The sequence below is a fragment of the Sinohyriopsis cumingii genome, chromosome 12 (assembly GCF_028554795.1).
Source record: "Sinohyriopsis cumingii isolate HCF-2022 chromosome 12, ASM2855479v2, whole genome shotgun sequence".
In the NCBI taxonomy this organism is placed as follows: Eukaryota; Metazoa; Mollusca; class Bivalvia; order Unionida; family Unionidae; genus Sinohyriopsis; species Sinohyriopsis cumingii.
Window position 1 is genome coordinate 71025764 of NC_142972.1, and position 20821 is coordinate 71046584.

Here is a 20821-nt window from a genome sequence, read left to right on the forward strand (position 1 = left end):
TTGTTGTTGTTGTTCTAGGGTTTAACGCCATTTTTCAGCACAAGATAGGCTATACATGGCGGCCAGTATAACTAGTGGATGAAGAACCCTGGAAAACCCAGGGAAGAACCGGCAGGCTTTCCCATGTACCCACGCTAGCCGAGCATTGGACTTGAACACACGCAGACAGAGGTGAGATGGCAGTGATCCGGAACAGTTAGCGCTTTAGACCACTCGGCCACTCGGGGCCCCCTTATAATACTTGTTAAATGATAAAAGCTAAAATTGTGACCAGAACTCACTCTCCAGAGTGGCAATAAATTCTAACAATCAGGCAAAATATTATTTCATAAATATGACTAGATCATGCTAATAATCAAACTCCTCCAACATCTTGATGACACAAGCCTAAAAATCCTGTCAAAAAAGCAGTCTCTGGAGTGGTACAACATTATCAGCTTTTCAGAGACAAAGTCAGTTTTTTAAAACATAATGGTCTCAACATAATAAAACCCATGAGACATCTTGATGATACTGGCATCCACACTGAAAATGACTTTAAAGCTGAATACTCGTTTCACAACCTTTCGTTCTTTTATTCACAAGAAAATAAGATTCATTTTTTTTTTAAAACTTGGAACATTAAGTTTGGGAAACTAAGTTTTTTTAAAATTGTTATAATAGTATTGCAAGTAACAGTGAAACTTTTTCTCATCTTTATGGAAATCTCTGAGTTCCTATTCAGGAGTTTTAGGTTCACCTCTGACTCTAGCTTCTCCATAATTAATTGCATGCATGGAACAAAGCATTTTTATTCACCAAGTAGTCAGTTTGCTTGGTTGCCCTGCTATTATTGATCACATCTGTGAATGAGTAGGCTAATTTAAGGTTATGGTACTATAATTATAATACTTACATAATAATATTTATAACTGTTCAATTGATGAAATGAAACGAGTTAACTGACACATGATTCTGACCACTAGCTCTTACACAGGTAGGATTTGCATGCCATGAACATTTTATTTATTACTCTATCCCTTTTATCAATCAGACACAAATGATGTAATTAACCTTATAACACAAAGCAGGTCAATTTTTACATGAGTGTAACAATGCAGCAAATACTTGAGCAAGCTGGAGATTTGCTGAGTCTTAATAAGGTTCTCACAGAAATGCTTGTGGACATAGCTATGATGGTATAATGACATGTTTCACATCTGAATATGAGAAAGCATATTACACATATGCCATCTCTGTTTTCACTACATTAGTATTTCTCATTTAATATGCATTGATTTCAGATGGTGACTGTGCCAATTGTTATGTATATTTGATTTAATTTATATTTGATTTAATTTAATTTTCTGTTTGTAAGTTTTAAATATCTTTTTTTAATTTCATTACATGTGAAAGTTAAAAAACATTTACTAGGAATTTGACATTTCAAGAAATTAGTTTGATCTGACTGTTTAGTTGAAAACACCTAAAAATAGAACTTTGTATCTTTTTTGCTGACCTAGTTACTGACCTTGATTGAGAATCAAGTAAACAACTTCTTTGTTTTAATTCATTCTTAATGTGTGAATGACAATAGTGAAATCGAGGCTGACTAGGACTATGTGACTTTAAACGTAAATACTTCTATGCTGTTCTCTAAATTCTGGAGGGTTGACCCTCATCCAGGAATCTGTTTTGTGTCTCAAGCTACTGTATAACCTCTGCCTATAGAGAAATTAGTCAGTTGGGCTTCTAAACACTGGGATGGAAGGTGTTTTGTTTTTTCCTATTATAACCAGCTGAATTACATTTTAAATTTTCTTCAAACTATTTGGATTCTATAATATTAATTTATTTCACTGGGAATATTTAAGTGCTCATACAGAATTCTTGGACAAAGACATTTATTTAAATTTTATTCAGGAATTCAAACACTGGAATATTGTTTGTGGATCAACAAAGAACTGTAGACACAGTCATAATATAAAGGCTACAGTACATGTCATCTCCTTCCATTTTGTTTTTTTGTCAGGACTCAAACTCAAATTTCATCAGAACATTTCATTACTAGGATTTCTAAAATTTAAGTCATGAATTATTCTTGTATTATTTTTGGATTTGATTCTTAAAACCGTACGTTTCTTTTCCTCATTTTTACATCATTTTTCATGGAAATAAATTATTTGTTAAATTATACAAAGCTTGTTGTTTTCACTTTTTCTCTGTTACTGTTTATTACAGCCTAGATATGTAAGATAAGACAATGAAGCTCGTATTTTTGCAACTCCCGCAAATTTGTTGGGGTACATGCATCATTTTCTGCAGCAAACTGAACTGGTTGCTTATAACACAGTTAAATGTATAACACGGTCGGGTTCCCACTACTGTGTTATAAAAGGGTCACAATGTATATTAATATAAAGACTTTTTCCTTGTATTTTCCAACAATAGACAATAATCAATTTTCTAAAATTTCCCAAATGTGTAGCTTTCACATGCAGAATTCCCAATTCCATGGCCCTACTTTGAAACTGGCAAAATAATTCCTGTAGACACTAAATGTGTGACTGCTCCAGTGGCCTAGTGGTTAGAGCACCCACCTCGAATGCGGGAGGTTGTGGGCTCAATCCCCGGCCAAGTCATACCAAAGAATTACAAAAATGGTACGAACAGCTGCCTCACTTGGTGCTCAGCAATAAGAGGTTAGTGTTAGGACTGGTCGTCCTGGTGTCAGGATAATGTGACTGGGTAGGACATGATGCTACATGTCTGCAGCATGATGCCCCAGTGATAGACATCACTACAGACTGTCACACTGCAGATATCGTAGCGATATGACTCAAAAATTGTTAAAGCTACATTAAAAATCCAAATCACACACATTAAATGTGGACTGATTACCATCTAAGTATCACAATATTTACTCTGCCTAAAGTGTATCAAGATACAATCACAGGATGACAAAAGAATTAAATATAAATTTTAGAATCTTAAAAATATTTGTCACCTATCTATCCATTGTACATGTAATGAAGTAAGCAACAGTCTCAAAATTAACACTAATCCACTAAACCAAGGTCTGTAATTTTAAGAAATGGTTACTACAACCCCTACTGTCATTAATCCATTACAGCAGTGAAAATTTCTGCTAGATGTTATCATTGCAATTAAGAATTATTCTTGTGCCATGAGTACAGTTTATCAAATAAAGTATGAGATGTCATTCCCTTTCAGTGATCTGTTAATTATGTTAACTGAATACAGTACCTACAAACAACATGCACTTGATGAGGTACAATAAATCTCATTGTATAAATGGACAGGTATTATTCCACCCAATCAAGCAAATGATTATAGTCAAAACAGTCTCTCTGAACATGGAACTAGCCTAGTCTACTCAACCAGACACTGATTTCAACAGGATCAGCCTAGTACTGGCCAATCAGTTAGTGTTGGAAGAATCAATAAAATCAGAATAATAAATGTGTTTTAATATTTATCATTGGTGACAACTGAAAAGTATATACAGAGGTTTATCCCTCTCAGCATCAGTATGTGTGCATCAAGAGCAAAATTATACAGATAAAACCCATTATAATGCGATTCGTTATAACGCCATGGTAGCTTGGCTTCCATTTTTTAATTTAAGGTGACCTCTCTTTTTAAAATTCTATGTACATGCTATTGGAAAAGCCAATTATTCATATCCCTAGCAGACTTAATCCCAGCACTGCATTTAATGTTGCCTTAACTTCACTATGCACCGTTTCTGCCATTTTGGCATGTATATAATTCAAAACAAGTATATTCAATGTCTGATGAAACCTGGTGAACAAAACAAACGATATATGATAAACAAACAATATATGATCAAGAGGTTAGTTAAAACTTTTGATACTGAAATTTCAATGCATATTTTCTATGAGGAAGTTTTTCGAAAAATTTGTTAACGTAATCCCATTTATATAGCAGTGTTATTCTTTGTACCCAAAGCATCTCATTTTAACCGGTTTTACTTGTAGTCATTATCTTGGTTAGTGAAAGAAAAATCATAATTTCAAGCCTCCAAACAGGTATAAAAACAGTTTTCCTGTACTGACTATACTGACATAATTAACTGCTTCATGCTCTCATTTAAATTAAAAGATTTTCAGAACATAGCAATTATTAATCCTTGAAAGTACTATCATTTATGATTCATTATGATAATTATTTGTTTTGGTGACTATTTTTTGCATCTGTATGCTTACCCCATACTATACACTGATTATTAAAGGTGTGCACAAACGCAAGCTAGAAAGCAAGAAATGCAGTGTTTTCATATTTGTTTAATCATATTTGTTTATTTCTCAGTATGGTTATTTGCATATAACATTGCTTTTAAGCAATACATTATATACAAGTTGCAAATTCTGTTTCATATGTTTATAAATATAAACACATTTTGTATGTGTATAAAAAATTATCATATTCATACCCACTGTGTTAATACTTGGAAGTGTATATGTTTGGATGGATAAACAGTGTATTTTGGCCATAAGACTCCAAAAAAGCAGTAGAAACTACACATTGTGATAAGAGTAACTAGATTACAGTATTGTAACTGCAAGCTGGTAAAATTACTTAATCAACTACCCCTTAAACAATTTATTTTTAACTTTCTTAAAGTTTACTATAAAATGTCAGTAAAGATTTCTAAACTACTCTGAAACCCATCCACTCTCCTTAACATGTAGAGAGCAAAGACACAAGTGTATTCAAACCATATTGTTTATCCTAATTTCATTGTTGCCAATCAAGTATTACTGTAACTACTCACAGACAACACACTGAAGCATTAAAGTCAATATACATTTATGAATGAACTAAACCCTAGATTCCAAATGAATTGACACAACCAAGAACAAATATGGTGAAATGCATGAAAAAATAGCTTATTTTAAAGAAGCACTGTTTCAAGATGTTCTATCACTACTTAGTTTCTTAGTCATTGTTGAACATATAAAATCATCTAATGTCCATATTCAGGGTTCTCAACAGATTTCAAGGAATCACTTCACTCATTATGCCAAAACATCAAGCAGCAAAATGAAAATCTCAATAGCTGTTAGTTTTGACAGTCGTATTTGTGATCCATGGAGCCATCTGACTAGTGAAATTTTGTGACTTGTGCTGAGTAAAGAGAAGCACATGTACATTATTCTGTATGAAACAGACAACCAGACAGTGCCACACATGGTCATTACTAATTTTTTTAATAAAAGGCTCCTCTTTCTAACTATGTATGACCATGTGTATTTATCTGGTATTAAAACAAAAAAGGATTGTTTTATACTTTATTGCATTTTTAACATCTCAACACATTCAACTTTAATTCCTTAAAGTATTTTAAATGCAAAAATATATCCATACAACTATAACTAATATTTTGATCAAAAATTTATTTCTATATAACCAATCTGATCATGCACTGAACAACATGAACAAGGCACACTCAGTGGGTCAGAATGATCATCAGTGGCAGGTCATTTCTAAGACTGAGTCAGATAGAGAAAATTGTGAGAGAAAATTGTGATTTATCAGTTCAAAATACATATAACAAAATTATTCCATACATTGTTCAATCCCAAGTAATTCAAAAGCATGAAATAAATCAATGAAAGAAAAATCTGCTTATTTCTTACTGAATGATACATTAATTAAACATCCAAAATGATTTACCAATTCTGGATTCTCCATAGATTTAAAAACTGAAAACTGATCTTGAGTCATAAGCTTGTAGTTGAGGTTCTTCCTTATTCGTGGAGCAAACTTATGCTCAAGATTTCTTACAACCTTTTAAATTTATATTTATCCCCAGAAATGTTACATTGTTTCTTGAAGTCTGAAGGTTAGAACAACTATCATTGGCATTTCTGAGCCCAAAACAGAAAACAAAATGTACTTCTTTCAGCCACGTACTTCTTTTAGCCACTGTGATTAATAAATACACATTAGCCAGTATATTAAAATTCAGTGAAAAAGGAAGAGGTCTCTATCTTGTAGTTCACTCCATAGATGTTTCTTTATAAAAGCTATAAGCATTTTTAGTTTCTTCATATAATCATAGACTGTTCACCTCTGATGACAATAACTGATTTTATTAAGTTTCACACTTAACAAGCTCTTAATTGTTTTCTGGTCCAGATTTCCCCCATAATCACTTTATTTTGCACACTGCTCTCCATTTCTCCTCTAAGTTCATCTTGAGGAGAAAGCTTTTGAGTTGGACATGAAATGTAATTGCAAGTCTCATATTTATATGTCAGGGGTTTTGTTTGTTATTTTTCATTCTCTCTGTTTTAAAATGAAAATTTAAGAGGAATTTACAGTATTATGAACTAGATCCAAAATAATATTAATATAAACTTTCTAGAACAAGTCCAAACGAATAATGTGTTTAGAATGAATTTCAGGTCATGAATGTGCAGGTATATCAATATCCCTGAATAAGCTTAAGTGCCAACAGTCTTGAATGTATCACAACAGCATTGTCCAGAATGTTGTTAAATGAATTCATAATAATTCCAAAATGTTGCTTTACTAAAGATGGTCATGAGCATTATGTAATTTCAATAAATAGCTTAAAAATGATTCCTCTCAAACTAAATTTAAACACAACATTACATATATCTGCAGACTGATAATAAAACAAGAACAATACTAGGAAATATGAATGTAAAATAATTGTTCACTCTGGTCCTTTTATACATCTCCATAACTACTAGAACTGTAAATTGCAATTCACCCATATGTGACATATTTCACAATACATCCTCATGTGACATATTTTGCAATAATCAATCAACAGAAACTAAACCATACATAGGTTGATTGCTACGGATGATTTTAAAATTAGTAAACAAGTAGTCTATAGTTCTATCTAAAAATAGAATCTAGCCATGAATCAAAAGCAAAACACACAATATAGATATATATAACACAAACAGAATCATGTTACAATCAAACATTGACATCAGATGAAATAATCACACTGAAGTAGAGCATGCACATTTTAACTGCAGTCTGCTCCTTAGTAGCAGGTACACATGTTTCTAACCATTTTGATTAATTTGCACTATTCAGTTATTGTAAAACATGCACACACTTAGATATTTTAGTAAACATGCAATCGTAAGCAAGCACCTACCTTCTGCTCATATACTCAATATGGAAAGACAAACGAAAAAAGCCCAATTTACATCCTTTAACTTTCCACTTTACAGACAAGGAAACAAACATGTATTTATCTTCCCACTGCCAGAGTGATGTTTCTATTTTAAGTCTGAGTGGACCATATCAGAACTGACAATTAGGTCTTCAATGCTTACATAAAAAGGCCATGTGACCGATCATTCAGAATTAAGTCTGGTTGGCAGAAAAAAAAGAAACAACAGAGTCTGAGGAGATATTTGCTCAAATTTAGCAAAAGTATTATTTTTTCATTTTTAATGGATTGAAAAAAAAACTCAAACATCAATATCTGGCATTTTGTGTGAAATTTTGATCCATTTTTAATGATACTCAGCACTCCCATTCACATGTCCTGTATCTTTCGCCTTTCAGTTTTGTTAACTAGGTGATGTAATCAAGATAGCCCTATCCGACCTCACCCATGTGTACACACCAGCAAGACACTTAACGCTCCTCTTCTGATAATCGTATACTCATTATTCCCACTATGAAACAAAGTCATATGGACAGCGTTCTTTTGCATACCAGGGCCCAGCAACGTGGAATGAATTGCCCACTGAACTTAGACACAACGACACAGTGATCACATTCAAGAGGGCTCTCAAAACTCACTTATTTTGACTGCAAGAACAAACTTAAAGACCTAATAATGTTTCCTACCTGAAATATTCTCAGCATGTTTTTTGGTTTTTTTTAATGTTTTTCTAATTTCATGGTGTTGTTTTTTTAATAATATTATTATATGTTTTTTATCTTATAGGTGTTGTCTAATGTTGTAAAGCACTTACAACTTCTAAAGATTAGGCGCTATACAAGTCCTCATTATTATTATCAAAAAATTGTATGTACCTAAAAGGGCACTCAAAGGGAACAAGATACTTTAGCTGTTTAGGTTTTAAACAGAAGCACTTTCTGCACTTACTGTCACAAGCTGGATGCATCCATTTTCAACAATTTTAGTGTATCAATGTTTAGAAACCATTTAAATGAAAGACAAAAAGAAAACAGAAAGCACATTTTCATTCATTCTTGGAATCAGTGGGTTTTCCATGATGCTATTGACTGTCATCTCCCTTTCAAGATTTTCAAGATCTATCTATTAAATACAGTAAATAATGGTCTTTTCTGTACTGAGCGCCAGAAATTGAATTCAAGTCATGTTTACATAATATGCATAATTGTGTTGAATGATTTTATCAGAATTCCTTCAATTATGTCCTAATAGCATTACTGTATTATTTGTATATATACTCAGTTGTCAGTTGTGTCCAGCTGCAAACAAGACAAACCCTGATTTGACACTTCATAATGCCTCATCAGATCAATGTCAGTGTTGTTGATTCTACTGCATACTCCTTACAAACTGCACAGATCCAAGTCTGCTGGTGCATTATGTGATGGCAGATCTGGGTGTGCAGTCTGTAGTTTTGCTCAACTCATAAGCAAGTACCCATGGTGCTTAAGTATATGATTAAGTATATGATATGGTCAGTACTTTTATGATTTCTTGGAGAACAATAAATTTCCACCTTTTCCGAAAGAAATATATCAAAATACCAGGATGATGTTGGTTTAAAGGTATTTTTTTAGCAAGCAATAGGATATACATGGCAGCCAATAGAAATGGTGAAGACATTGAGGAAAATCCTGGAGGAACCACTGACCCAGTGGAAACTTTCTCACATACCCATATTTTCTAAGCCAGAGACTCAAATGCATTAAGACAGATGTGAGATGGCAGTGATCATTAGCAGTCAAAACTGTCCTATTTAGCCATCATACAAATGATACAGGCAATAATGAGTTTTTCAAAGATGGGCTCACTGGTATATGCTTCAGTTTATGTATGCATGCAATGCAATTGTGATGTATCAAATCAAAATCAAAACTGTAATGTAATGTAATGTAATGTAAGACATTGCTGTCAACTCCCCCACTCTAACAGACACAAAGATCAGTCCACATAATCAAAGAACTGCAATTACTGAGATAGCTAGTCCTAGCCATTAGCATTTTTATGCAAATTCCAAAGTTTTTTTCTTTCAAACTATTGTTTATGTACTTATATACACACACATATATTGATTCCAGATCAGTAATGAACTAGTATATAAAGCAGGGGGAAGGTGTGGAACACATTTTTCTTATAGAAAATACCCTAAAACATGACCATGCTTTATTTACTGAACATAAATAATCCCCCTCAAACTTGATAGATAAAACCTTGATATTTTGCAAGTTTTACTGTAAAATGCTAAATTTTATTTAACAAAAAATTCTCATTACACTGTAAATACAATATATACTGAAGTGTCAATGGAAATGTTAGTAATGCCTACTGGTGCAAATACTTTAAGAATGTATACCATTTAAACAAGTTTTGTCAGGTGAAATTCATGTTTCTACTTTACCTCCTAATTCAGTTTCAGTGTAAACACCATAAATGTGATTGTACTCTTCTATTAAAATGTCAAAACTTTCGTTTCATCATCAAAGTGATGCCTGTGACTGTTTCTGTGACAGCTTAATAAAGTGCATACTGCAATGTTTGGCGCATTGTTACAGTCAAGTTAAGTAATGCTGCTTGGTATTAATTGTATTAATTATGTTTGTATCAAATCAAGCATAGGGGTTTAAAAATTTTTTAAAAGACATGCGAATCCTACCTGGATATGAGATAATGATCAGTTTTGTTAAGTCATCTTATTTCAACTAACCAGTTCAGCACTATTTTAAACATTCTTTAAGTAACATTGACATATACAACACTAATTAGTGGTTGATCCTAAACAATCACAAATATGCTCATGAATGTTAAGGGAACCAAAAGATGTCCAAAATATTTTTAGTACAATAATGAACATTTTTCTGATTGCTCAAGGATTAGCAGAAATTTCATGATTACTTGCAATGATTCACAGCTTATGATGTGGTCTATATTTTGGGACCTAGCTCTGGCAAAGTTATTGAGGAAGCAGAGTACATATATGATTTTTTTAATCAATTTATTAGTGAGATACAACTGACTGGTCCGATAAAAAATAATGAAGTTATTAAGCATTTAATTCAGCATTTTTAAAGACAACCTTACAAGTTTTGTTATGTAATAGACCATGTGATGCCTGGGTCAATATTTGAGGCCAATGAAATCTAAAATATACAACATCCAACTTAAAAACTGTGGTAGATGGATTGATGTTGGGGACTCGTCAACTGATTTAAAATTACTGCAATACAGACAACTGAACCAGCCACTATACAGTTGTTCTATATCGTGGCCTGTAGATCAACAAGTTGTCTGCCTCATTTACAAGTATTACACCCATACTCCACTGCCAGTAATGTCATGTAAATAAAAAAGAGGTGGAATACAGCTTGCTGGCCTGTGACGTCCAAAATAGTATCTCAGAAGATAATAAAACAATTGTGGCAAACAACCTAGTCTAGTTTAACTCATCGCACTTTTGTAAAACACAAATTTACACTTAAAATAAAAACTGACATGAAAAAGTGTTGTTTTCTGTTCTCATTTTCATTTGCAGACATGGCAAGAAATGGATTATTGGAACCTAGTAACATAGAGATATATGTAAATACATCTTTTAAAAAAAATAAACAAGCTGAATATTACAAAATTATATATGGTGTGTTTGTATTTTTAAAGCAAAATAAAAGGAAAAGCAAATATTCCAAATGATGAGTATATATATATAAACAATGAGCAACTCCTCTTTCTATCAAGGTCACGGTCACTCGCGCTAAGAGTAAGACAAAAAGTCCTTATCAATTCTCACCTATATCAGTTCTGCTAACAATAGGACAAGCGCGACGCAGCACATCGAACTACAACAATCATAAGCGTGTATGCGTTTCTGTGAAAGGAGGCAAATTCAAAAGCATAAAGCAAGTCTTACCTTCTGCCATCCACCAAGCGAAGTCACCCTGCGGTACAACAGATACAAATCCACTTCCTTCGACCCGATTTGTGGTATTCGATCAAATGGAGTTCTAAAATGAAAGCAAATGCAAATTGAAATAGCTCACCCACATATAAATGCATATGAAAACTAAAATTTGACGGCAAGAGAAATCGACGAAAATAAACATGTACCCTCGACTGATGTGAAATTGGCGAAGTCCGTCGATGAATTCAGCCTTTTCTTTTTTATAGGTGAATGGGTCTTTGTCTAAACTACTAGCCATTTCTAGCAGTCTATTGTCTTGCCAGGCTCCTGTATACTCACAGACGAAGCTACAAATGATGCGGAACCCGGTGACAACAAACGCGATAATCAAAACATGCCACAAAAGGTGGGCACGCAGGGGGAAAATCCGTGATATCTGCTGGGGATTCCTCAGAGTCGCCTGCCGCACCAACGATTCCCAACCCCGGCTTGAACACCTTCCACCACTAATCACAGACGATCGATCAAGAATATAGGTCCTTTAGAATTAAGAAGGAGTAAAACTCCTAAAGAGTTGACCCGCAACTCAGCCTTTTTGCCACATAGTTGACCATACGCGTATAAAAATCGACGAAATTCGTAACAAAAAACATAATGAACATGCCCAAGTCAATAGCTCTCTAGAGGGGTGTTGGCAATGGTATATTTCCTAGGAGCAAATATTCAAAATGGCGGATATAGAGTATACTTTGAAGGACTCTTTCTTTGCATTTCATGGTAGCAATAAAAGGCATACAAATTATTATTCGGTAATTTTTAACTTTGCCTTACTTAATATGTAGATGGGTGCCATACAAGCATCGCAAATATGGAAGTTATAGGAATTTTGTACTATTTTCTCTTGAGAGCTTGCTGACGCTTCGAAACCAGTCTACCGTGAACAAGTTAACGCCATATGTGAACTGAGTGGAACATTCGCAGGCGAGCGGTCTTTCCGGCTGCTTTTCGATATTACTAACAGTATTGGATCTCATAACTGGAACATCTATGATTATTTTTGGGAATGTTTTTCACCTATCTAGAGAATAAAGAGCTTGAAATTCCCACATTTTTTGTTTGTGGGCTTTGGAATATTAATTAAGAACGATAACTCGTGAGGTATGACGTCATTTGGCCTTCAGGAGATATATTTCCATATTTAGATATATTTTAAACTGAAAGTCAGATCACTTTCAAGAAGATGTAAGAAATGGCATGTAATATCAATAATCAGGTAACCATGAATAAAATCAAATAATAATAATAGTTATACTAATAAAAATAGCATTCGTAATAGATGTACGGGTTTGTTAAGTAAGTTGGAAGAAAAGGACAACGGTTAAGTATTAACAAAATATGAATTCTATTGACCAAACATAATATAATCACATCGTTTTAATAATAGTATATTCATAAAAGAGCATCAGTCGCACACATCTCTTGTAAAAGTTTTAGTGATGACAAGTGTACATGGATCACACACACACACACACACATACACACACACACACACACACACACACATATATATATATATATATATATATATATATATATATATATATATATATATATATATATATATTGGGAAGATACAAATAAATCTTCCATTAAATTAACTTTTATCAAAATAACGCTTTTCCCAACACCAACACCATCCTCTCTCTCTCTCTCTCTCTCTCTCGTGAAAATAAATATTAACATGTATTCTGAAGTGCGCGCCGTCACCAAGTTCTTGATAACTTGGGTCTCCACTGTGCATAACTAGGACGTAATCTGGGTTTTCCCCTTACTTGGCTAAAAATAGCGTCCTTGTTGCTGTAATAACATCAGTACCTACATGGTAATCCCCGGCTACAGTGATCAGTCCAGTTAAACCCACTCGCTAACTCAATCGGTGCGTCGTTCGCAGGACTGCTATACACACAAACTTAACTGAATAGTCAGTCAGTCGTTCAAGTCTCAAAACCCAATACCTAAGTGTGCAAGCTCTGCTCTGACGATATAGATTGCATCTCTATATTTCCATATTCCTCACTGTTTAATTTGGAACATTCAATTCAAATTTCATTCAGAAGTATGTTGTTATGGTTACATTTCATAATCGATAACAAGCAAATTGAAAATTAAAAATAAATATGTTTTTGATAATGGAGTCAAATTGTATTACAGTTAACTTAACGGTCAAAAGAAACAAAGGATAATTCTGCATTTTAAGAAATTTAAGAAAAGCATCATAAGCTTAATGCGATGAAGATCAGAAAGGGTGGGTGGAGATTAGTACTGCATCACTGGGTACGGCAGTTCGATAACCTACGTTGAGGCTGCTGTGCTCTTACGCGGTAGATGTTGCAACCGCTAACAACAGATGTCATTCACATGTGGGTATTTCTCAATTGATAACTTTGACGATGAAAGGCCGAGTATTTTGTATAGCGGACGACGTATCGAAATTTATCAACTAAAATTCACTATTCTTTGATGGAGTATTTACAATATGAAACATCTAAGGTAAAGATCCTATTTTTTCTTTGCTGACATTGTTGAAACCAAAGTCATTTAGGTAGTTTATATATATTGAATATTCATCTACTCTGTGCTCCATGCACCTGTACCGCAAATTGTCAATTTCTGGCTTTTTTTAAATTTATTTATTGATTTATTTATTTATTTATTTATTTATTTATAATTTTTTTTTTTGCTATACTTCGTTTTGCACAACCCTACAATGTCAGTAGTCCGAATAGCACGTTTACATTAATAAGTAAATACCATAATATAACTAATTAAGATACAATGGCAAACAGAAGACCTGAACATCGACCCTATTTTCATATTTTTCAGTGGGGATGAATCGATCGACCCAATAATTAGTTTCATATTTCCCTTTCATGCTTTTCCTGTACTCGTGTAATTTTTTATTGATTCGTTAGGGGTCGTTTATCCACCATACAAGATAATTTGTGGAGCTGAGGCTGAGCACGCAAAAAACGGGATATTCCTATTATATTTTAGTGAACCCTGCGTTCACCCTTGTGCATATTGTAATATGCCACTAAAGAAGACAGGCGTCACGGTGACTTTGTTGTTGGAGTACCAGACTCGTGATCGAAATGGCAAGGGTTCGAATCCTACTATTGGATCCGCCCACTGTATTACACTTGTCTCTGCATTAAAAAAAAAAAGTAGTTTTGCAGTGCCGTAAAACACCAAATGTTAATTTTTCGCGAAATGTTTGCCTGTATGATTTGGATTTTTAACGTAGCTTTAACAATTTTTCAGTCATATCGCTACGATGTCTGCAGTATGACAGTTTATAGTGATGTCTAACACTGGAACATCATGCCGCACACATGTAGCATGATGTCCCACCCAGTCACATTATCCTGACACCAGGCCGACCAGTCCTAACATTAACCTCTTAATGATGAGCGCCAAAGTCTTTGGTATGACTCGGATGGGGATCGAACCCACGACCTCTCGTATCCAAGGCGGACGCATTAACCATTTAATCCACACGAGCGGTCTCCGCAAATAAAAAAAGACTTAAAATGTTGAAGAAGCTTTTGCAGCTGCAGACATCCACGTGCCCTGTCTCACAAATTAACAGGAATCTTGGAAAAGTAGCTCACTAAGAAAGAGCCCCTGCAAGATTTAGACAGGCATTGGGCAAAGTGCTTTCTTAGTTGTGGATTACCGAAGACTACGTCATTCTTTAATGCAGCGTTCACCAATTTAAGCAGGTCACTTTACTGTACATTTTTGTTTCATCTCTTCCTTCATTTGATTGTCAAGAAAGACAAATTACACACTGAAGTCAATTTATATAAAATGTTTAAATTTCGTGCGTTCATGATTATTGTGTAACAGAGATGGTGGGTCTGTCTTGATTACAAATTTCCTAATTCCACTAGGCTCAGGTTTAATTTCCACACGTGAAGTCATTTTTAGTATATCTTTATTTTAAGTAACGAAATATATTATTTAGTGTTATCGAAGTTAGATTCTGATAATTTAATTTTTGATAATCTAAAAGTATCGATCTTAGATTTTATAATGTTCTTTTTTTCAGCGAAATGTTTTATTTCCTTATGCTTGTCAGCACCTACTATTAGTGACCCCATAAGTGAATGGCTAGCGTCTTCATGACCTGATAATTTTAGTAAGATAACTCTTGTTAAACTACATACCACCCCTCTCGAAATTCAGAATTACTTTGTAATATGTTTAATGAACTCGGTTTATCAGACATTAAGGAATAACAACCCGTAAATCAAAAATATTTTCTTCTTTCAGGAAAACTATCATTCTCTATTCATACAGGTCACTGATACTCACATTTTCTCCCCCAGTGATCGTATTATAAATATTGGTTATTTTACCTGGGGGAGTGTGAACATCACATCGAATGACGCTTTTTTTTTCTACGACAAAAATAAAATGCGTGAGGTCAATTGTTTCGAAACTGTTTTTGCAGCCATCTAACGTAACGACTCTTGTCAAGGACAGATCTTGATGTACTTCACTAGCACACGAGTTTACTTGCCGGTAAAATTTAAGTTGTAGTAGGCCTATCTGTTGCGAAAATTATGGTTAGATGTTATTTCTTTATATTCTAAATAACTGTACTGAATCAAATAGCAGCGGTTATTATATTTGTTGGGGGGGGGGGGGATCGGGGGAGAGGGATTCGGACTCTATAAATTTTGTCTGTACACATTAGCTCGAGTTTTCCAACATATGCAGTTATGAAACGCAGTGGATAGCTTGCACTTGGGTTAATGAACAAGCCTTTTGATTTCCGGATAAAAATGACAAAGGTCAAGGTGACATTGACTGCGAAAAGAAAACTAGTTTCTGCACAACAGTTTTAGTCCTATATCACATACTCTGGTCCTTATTTTGTGGGTGGCTTGCAGATAAGGTAAGGAAGAAGTCAATAATTTTGGGGACAAATTATGTAAGATTAAGGTAACTGTAACTGACGGAAGAAAATGTGGGTGGGTACATAAATAATTAGTCTACACGGGCCTGAACCAAATTTTCTGCATGGCTAGCATTCGGGTACGTAAGAAGCCTAGCTATTTTGAAAACTGTAAAACACGTGGTGGGTATATAATGTGCCGTTCACGGGTATCCTTGTTTGTTTCTGGTTGGAGTAAAATGCAATTATTCGTCAAAATGTAGTCATAGTCGTGTTGGTGTATACTACCTAATATCATGTGGCCTTTTAATACGAACAAACTGTGAACATTTATTACCAACCAATTGTGTCGGCATGGATGAGTTTTAATATGTTAACATGATTTTGTTGTCATAATTAGATTTAACTACGTTTTGATGATTAAGTTTAACTATGTTGGTATGATTAAGTTTTAACTATGATGGCACGATTAAGTCTTACCATGTTGGCATGATTCTGTTTAACAAGAGGATATTAGAAATAACAAGTCTACGTTAGGAGAGTACCATATCTCCCTTACAATTTGCAAATAAAAATTCAAATTTAAACATTTCATCTCCATATGAACATAGTTAGCTTATTATAAACCTGTGTTAATTATACGACCGTTAATCAGAGTGTCAACTTAATAAGACACAGTAAGTGGGAATAATTCATGTCTCAGATTCAAAAGCTATAACTGACTCGTTTATCGGCATCGCCATGAAAGAAAGTTTAGGTCGGAATATCTAGACTGTTATGTGTGTTCTTGGAGAAGTGGCATTTAAACCACACTTAATGAGATCTTAGGACTAACTCAGGCGCTGTTCTCAATCGAAGCAAAACGTTTAGCTAAATAAACCTGACTTGTCGGAGAAAGAGACAAGTACACAGACCAACACAACGAATGCAGTATCACGACAGGATCGTTTATTCACAATATATATACCACAGTAACTTGCAACTCGTGAAGGCAAGGGGTCGTTGTACCATTAATGAGGACCAGTCATTTTGAGGCATTCTTAGTTTTGGAGACAGCGATTTTTTTTTTTTTGAAGAACATCAAATCTGAAGCGTATATTGCAATTTTTATGTGTTGGTGGGGTGGGGGATGGGAGGGGGTACTTGTGGCTATTACTAAATGCTGGTGGCGTATTTATCACGAGATTTTCCACATTTTAACTAAATCGTTCCTGTCGACTTTGCATAAAATATGATTGCGAAGTTAATGTGTGTGTGTGTGTGTGTGTGTGTGTGTGTGTGTGTGTGTGTGTGTGTGATTTATATTTTTAACGTAGCTTGAACCATTTTTCAGTTATATCGCTACGATGTCTGCAATGTGACAGTTTATAGTAATGTCTAGCACTGTGGCATCATGCCGCAGACATGTAGAATCATGTCCCACCGAATCACATCCTGACACCAGGTCGAGCACTCCTAAGAAGAACCTCCTAATGCTAAGCGCCTTGCGAGGCAGATGTAAGTACCATTTTTTAAAAGTCCTTTTGTATGACTCCGCCGGGGTTTGAACCCACGACCTCCCGCATCCGAGGCTGTATTGCGGAATTAAATGAGTATATGTTGCCGAGATCTCAGAGATACCTAAAAATAACAAGCATTGAGTAGAATCGCGGTCTCGCATTTTGAAAAGGATGTTTATCTGAAGGAAAAAATATGTTGGCTAGATCGACTTACCTCGTGCATTTAAAGGTTAGCCTAGCTTATTTTTCATCGGAAACACATCATCATGGTTTTATCGACACGAGAGAGACTGGTGAGCGTATATATAAATATATTATAAACATGCGGTTTACGTGTACAATTATTATGATCTGGGAAAATGAAAACAAACTATAAAAACTACTATTTGCGAAAGATAAATGTTTCAGAAGAAACACTCGTTCATTGACAAATGGTACACTGTTTAAGGAACGAGCAATACAGTACACTTTGAAAACGTTTCGTATGTTGGTTTAAAGACTACACACACACACACACACACACACACACACACACACATATATATATATATATATATATATATATATATATATATATATATATATATATATATATATATATATATATATATATATATATCAGACTCGTTAGAGAGTTATAAATTCGTTCCAATCTAAACTCATGCCGTGAGTATCAGCAGTTATCACGAAGCTCTCATGCATCTGCGCCATAATAATAATGCCGTATGCCTAACGAGTGGGTTCTCGTGCAGCTCGAGACATTGCCTTCAAACTTATTCTTGTCCTTTTTTGGAAGGGGGGGGGGGCACATGGACGTGTTGGTATGGGCGTATGTGCATGATAAGCTAGGCGATAGTTGAGGTTGCTCGTGGCATGGTTTTGATTCTTGCTTGGAACGAGTTTTAAGTCTATTACCCAATTGAATATATTGGTGAAATTACACATCTTTTCTTTCATTCATCCAAACAAATAATGTCTGATTGGTATATAGCTCATACGTAACACTTCACACACAAGACCTTACCCTACATGAGGATAGTTCTTTGGAAAGCATGCTATCCAAATCGGTTCATGTTGATAGAGTGTTCTTGTCAGTAGCGTACTAACGGGGGAGGGATGGGAGCAGACTGGGCGGTTGCACCGGGCGCAAGAGATCTTGGAACGACAAAACCTCTTTGGGCCATCATCGTTTCCACGGGCGCCATTTATTCTTAGTACGCCACTGGTTATTATACGGGTTTCTCAGAAATTGTTTCACTCTGCTTGAGTTTCTCGCGTGCTCTGTAAATTTAACTGCAAACAACAACAACAAAAATCAACATCCGAAAACAATGGATGAAAAGGATGTCATTTTTTAATAGGGGAAGAACACAACTTGTAAAGAACACAAACAATATCGTGCTTTATTAGCAAAGCGCATAATTTTTCAAGCTATAATTGTCAAACAAAATTATCTCTAAGATAACAAAATCTAAATCTCTTGATTACTAGAAATTAAGTAGTTTGTTATTCTTTGTATAGATAGCGGATTAGTTTAAAGAAAGAAACAAACTTGCTACGCTTTAAAATTGAAGCTATCGTTTCAAAATACGATAATTGCATGTTTCGTCTGATTTTGAATATCTGTTTTTTTGTTCGCTTCCATCTCCAGCTGTCTCATCTTTAATAATTTGTTGTCTGTATATTGCTAGAGCGCTTCCCTCGAACATACCGTTAAAGTTTATCTTAACTTTATAATATTTCCAATCCTCGAGCAAGTTTTTGTTATACACGTCCGTATAGGACTGAAAAGTTATTAAAGCTACGTTAAAAATCCAGATCACACACACACACACACACACAGATGTCCGTCTAAAAATCTCCTATTGACATTTGATACGTTCATCTTGCACATTAAATTTTCTTCCATGTTCATTCTGTGGATTAGGCAGTGTTGATTGGGTTCGTGTACTTGAGCGTTTGTTCGACGCATTTACAAATAAATTTAGAACTAGTAAAAAAACCTCTACAACTAAGTTCAGTTTGTCAGTGATCTGCCTTGTAATATCGCCGTACTAAACATTCTTCTAGTAAGACATCTAGATATAAGTGAGTGAAATATAGGTAAGTTTTGTTCGTGTTTTCGCCTTTAGCATTTAATAACAAACCTGGATTAAAGTTTATAAAAATTAGTTCACACCAGTTACCGACAAGGCTTAAAAAACGTATGAGCTCGCAACGATCGCCGCTAATGCTTGAAAAATGTATAATTTCACAACCTTGACGGAATATTGTGTGTGTGTGTCTGTGTGTGTGTGTGTGTGTGTGTGTGTGTGTGGATAAAAATGGGATGCGGGCGGGGAGTAAAGTTTGTGAAGAAGTCTGTAAACCACAATCAATGTGAATAACGTTATCTTCTATATGCTAATATAAACTGCCTCTATTTTGTCAGCTGACTGATCGCCTATTTACTAGTGAAACACGTCATATAATACTAATTTATATTTACGTGTGAAGTTAGATAAACCATCTTTATAAACTGAACGTTTATTGAGCAGAATGGTTGTAAAATTTAAAAGTTACTACTGTGTGAACCTGTATATGATATATAACGACATTCTACAGTGTCCCAACATCATATGTTAATTTTTTGACAATCTGCCAGTGCGCTTGTCATTACGCAACGCCTTACATTTTACTACCCAATAGTATAGGAACGGTATTGATAGGTTTTAATGGTATTGGCATTTGTTGCAGTCTGATAGGTGATGGGTTAATATCATCATACATGTACAGGGATGCTTGAAGAGGAATATAATAATGACACATTTAAAGCAGATTAGTCAGCAAAGACGACAATGCAATCAGCATTTCGTTTTCCAGCTTATACATGAAACAACAATTCTTTCGTTTCAGATTAGGCAATATTTGTCGAATGGTCCGATGTTGTTGGTTTAACGCCGTTTTCAGCACACTATAAGCTTCACATGGCTGCCATTATATCTGGATGAGTAAGAATCCAACCCCGGAAAGAACCACCGTCCCACGGGAAGCCACTGGCAAGCTACTCACGTTGGCCGATCGAACCCAAGCGGACACAAGTGAGATGTCCATGATTTGCAATGGCGAGTGCCTTAGACCACTCGGTTACCCAGGGTCCCTCAAATGGTTTGCGCTAAGTTATTATTTAGAAACTCAATTTACGAAGTGTTACCCTTCTGGAACTGAAACTGACTGCACTTTGCTAAACACATACATGTAAA

General features: G+C 34.7%; 1 protein-coding gene across 1 annotated transcript in view; it reads right to left on the minus strand.

Annotated features, from left to right (window-relative positions):
* LOC149786718 (uncharacterized) overlaps positions 1–11785 on the minus strand; it is a 102773-nt gene extending 90988 nt beyond the window's left edge. Inside the window, exons 1-2 of the mRNA XM_089977219.1 lie at positions 11324–11785; positions 11127–11220 (exon numbers count right to left, since the gene is read on the minus strand). Coding sequence (XP_089833345.1) covers positions 11127–11220; positions 11324–11415 — 186 coding nt within the window. The 5' untranslated portion in view covers positions 11416–11785. The remainder of the gene's footprint in view (positions 1–11126; positions 11221–11323) is intronic.
* Positions 11786–20821: the final 9036 nt, after the last annotated feature.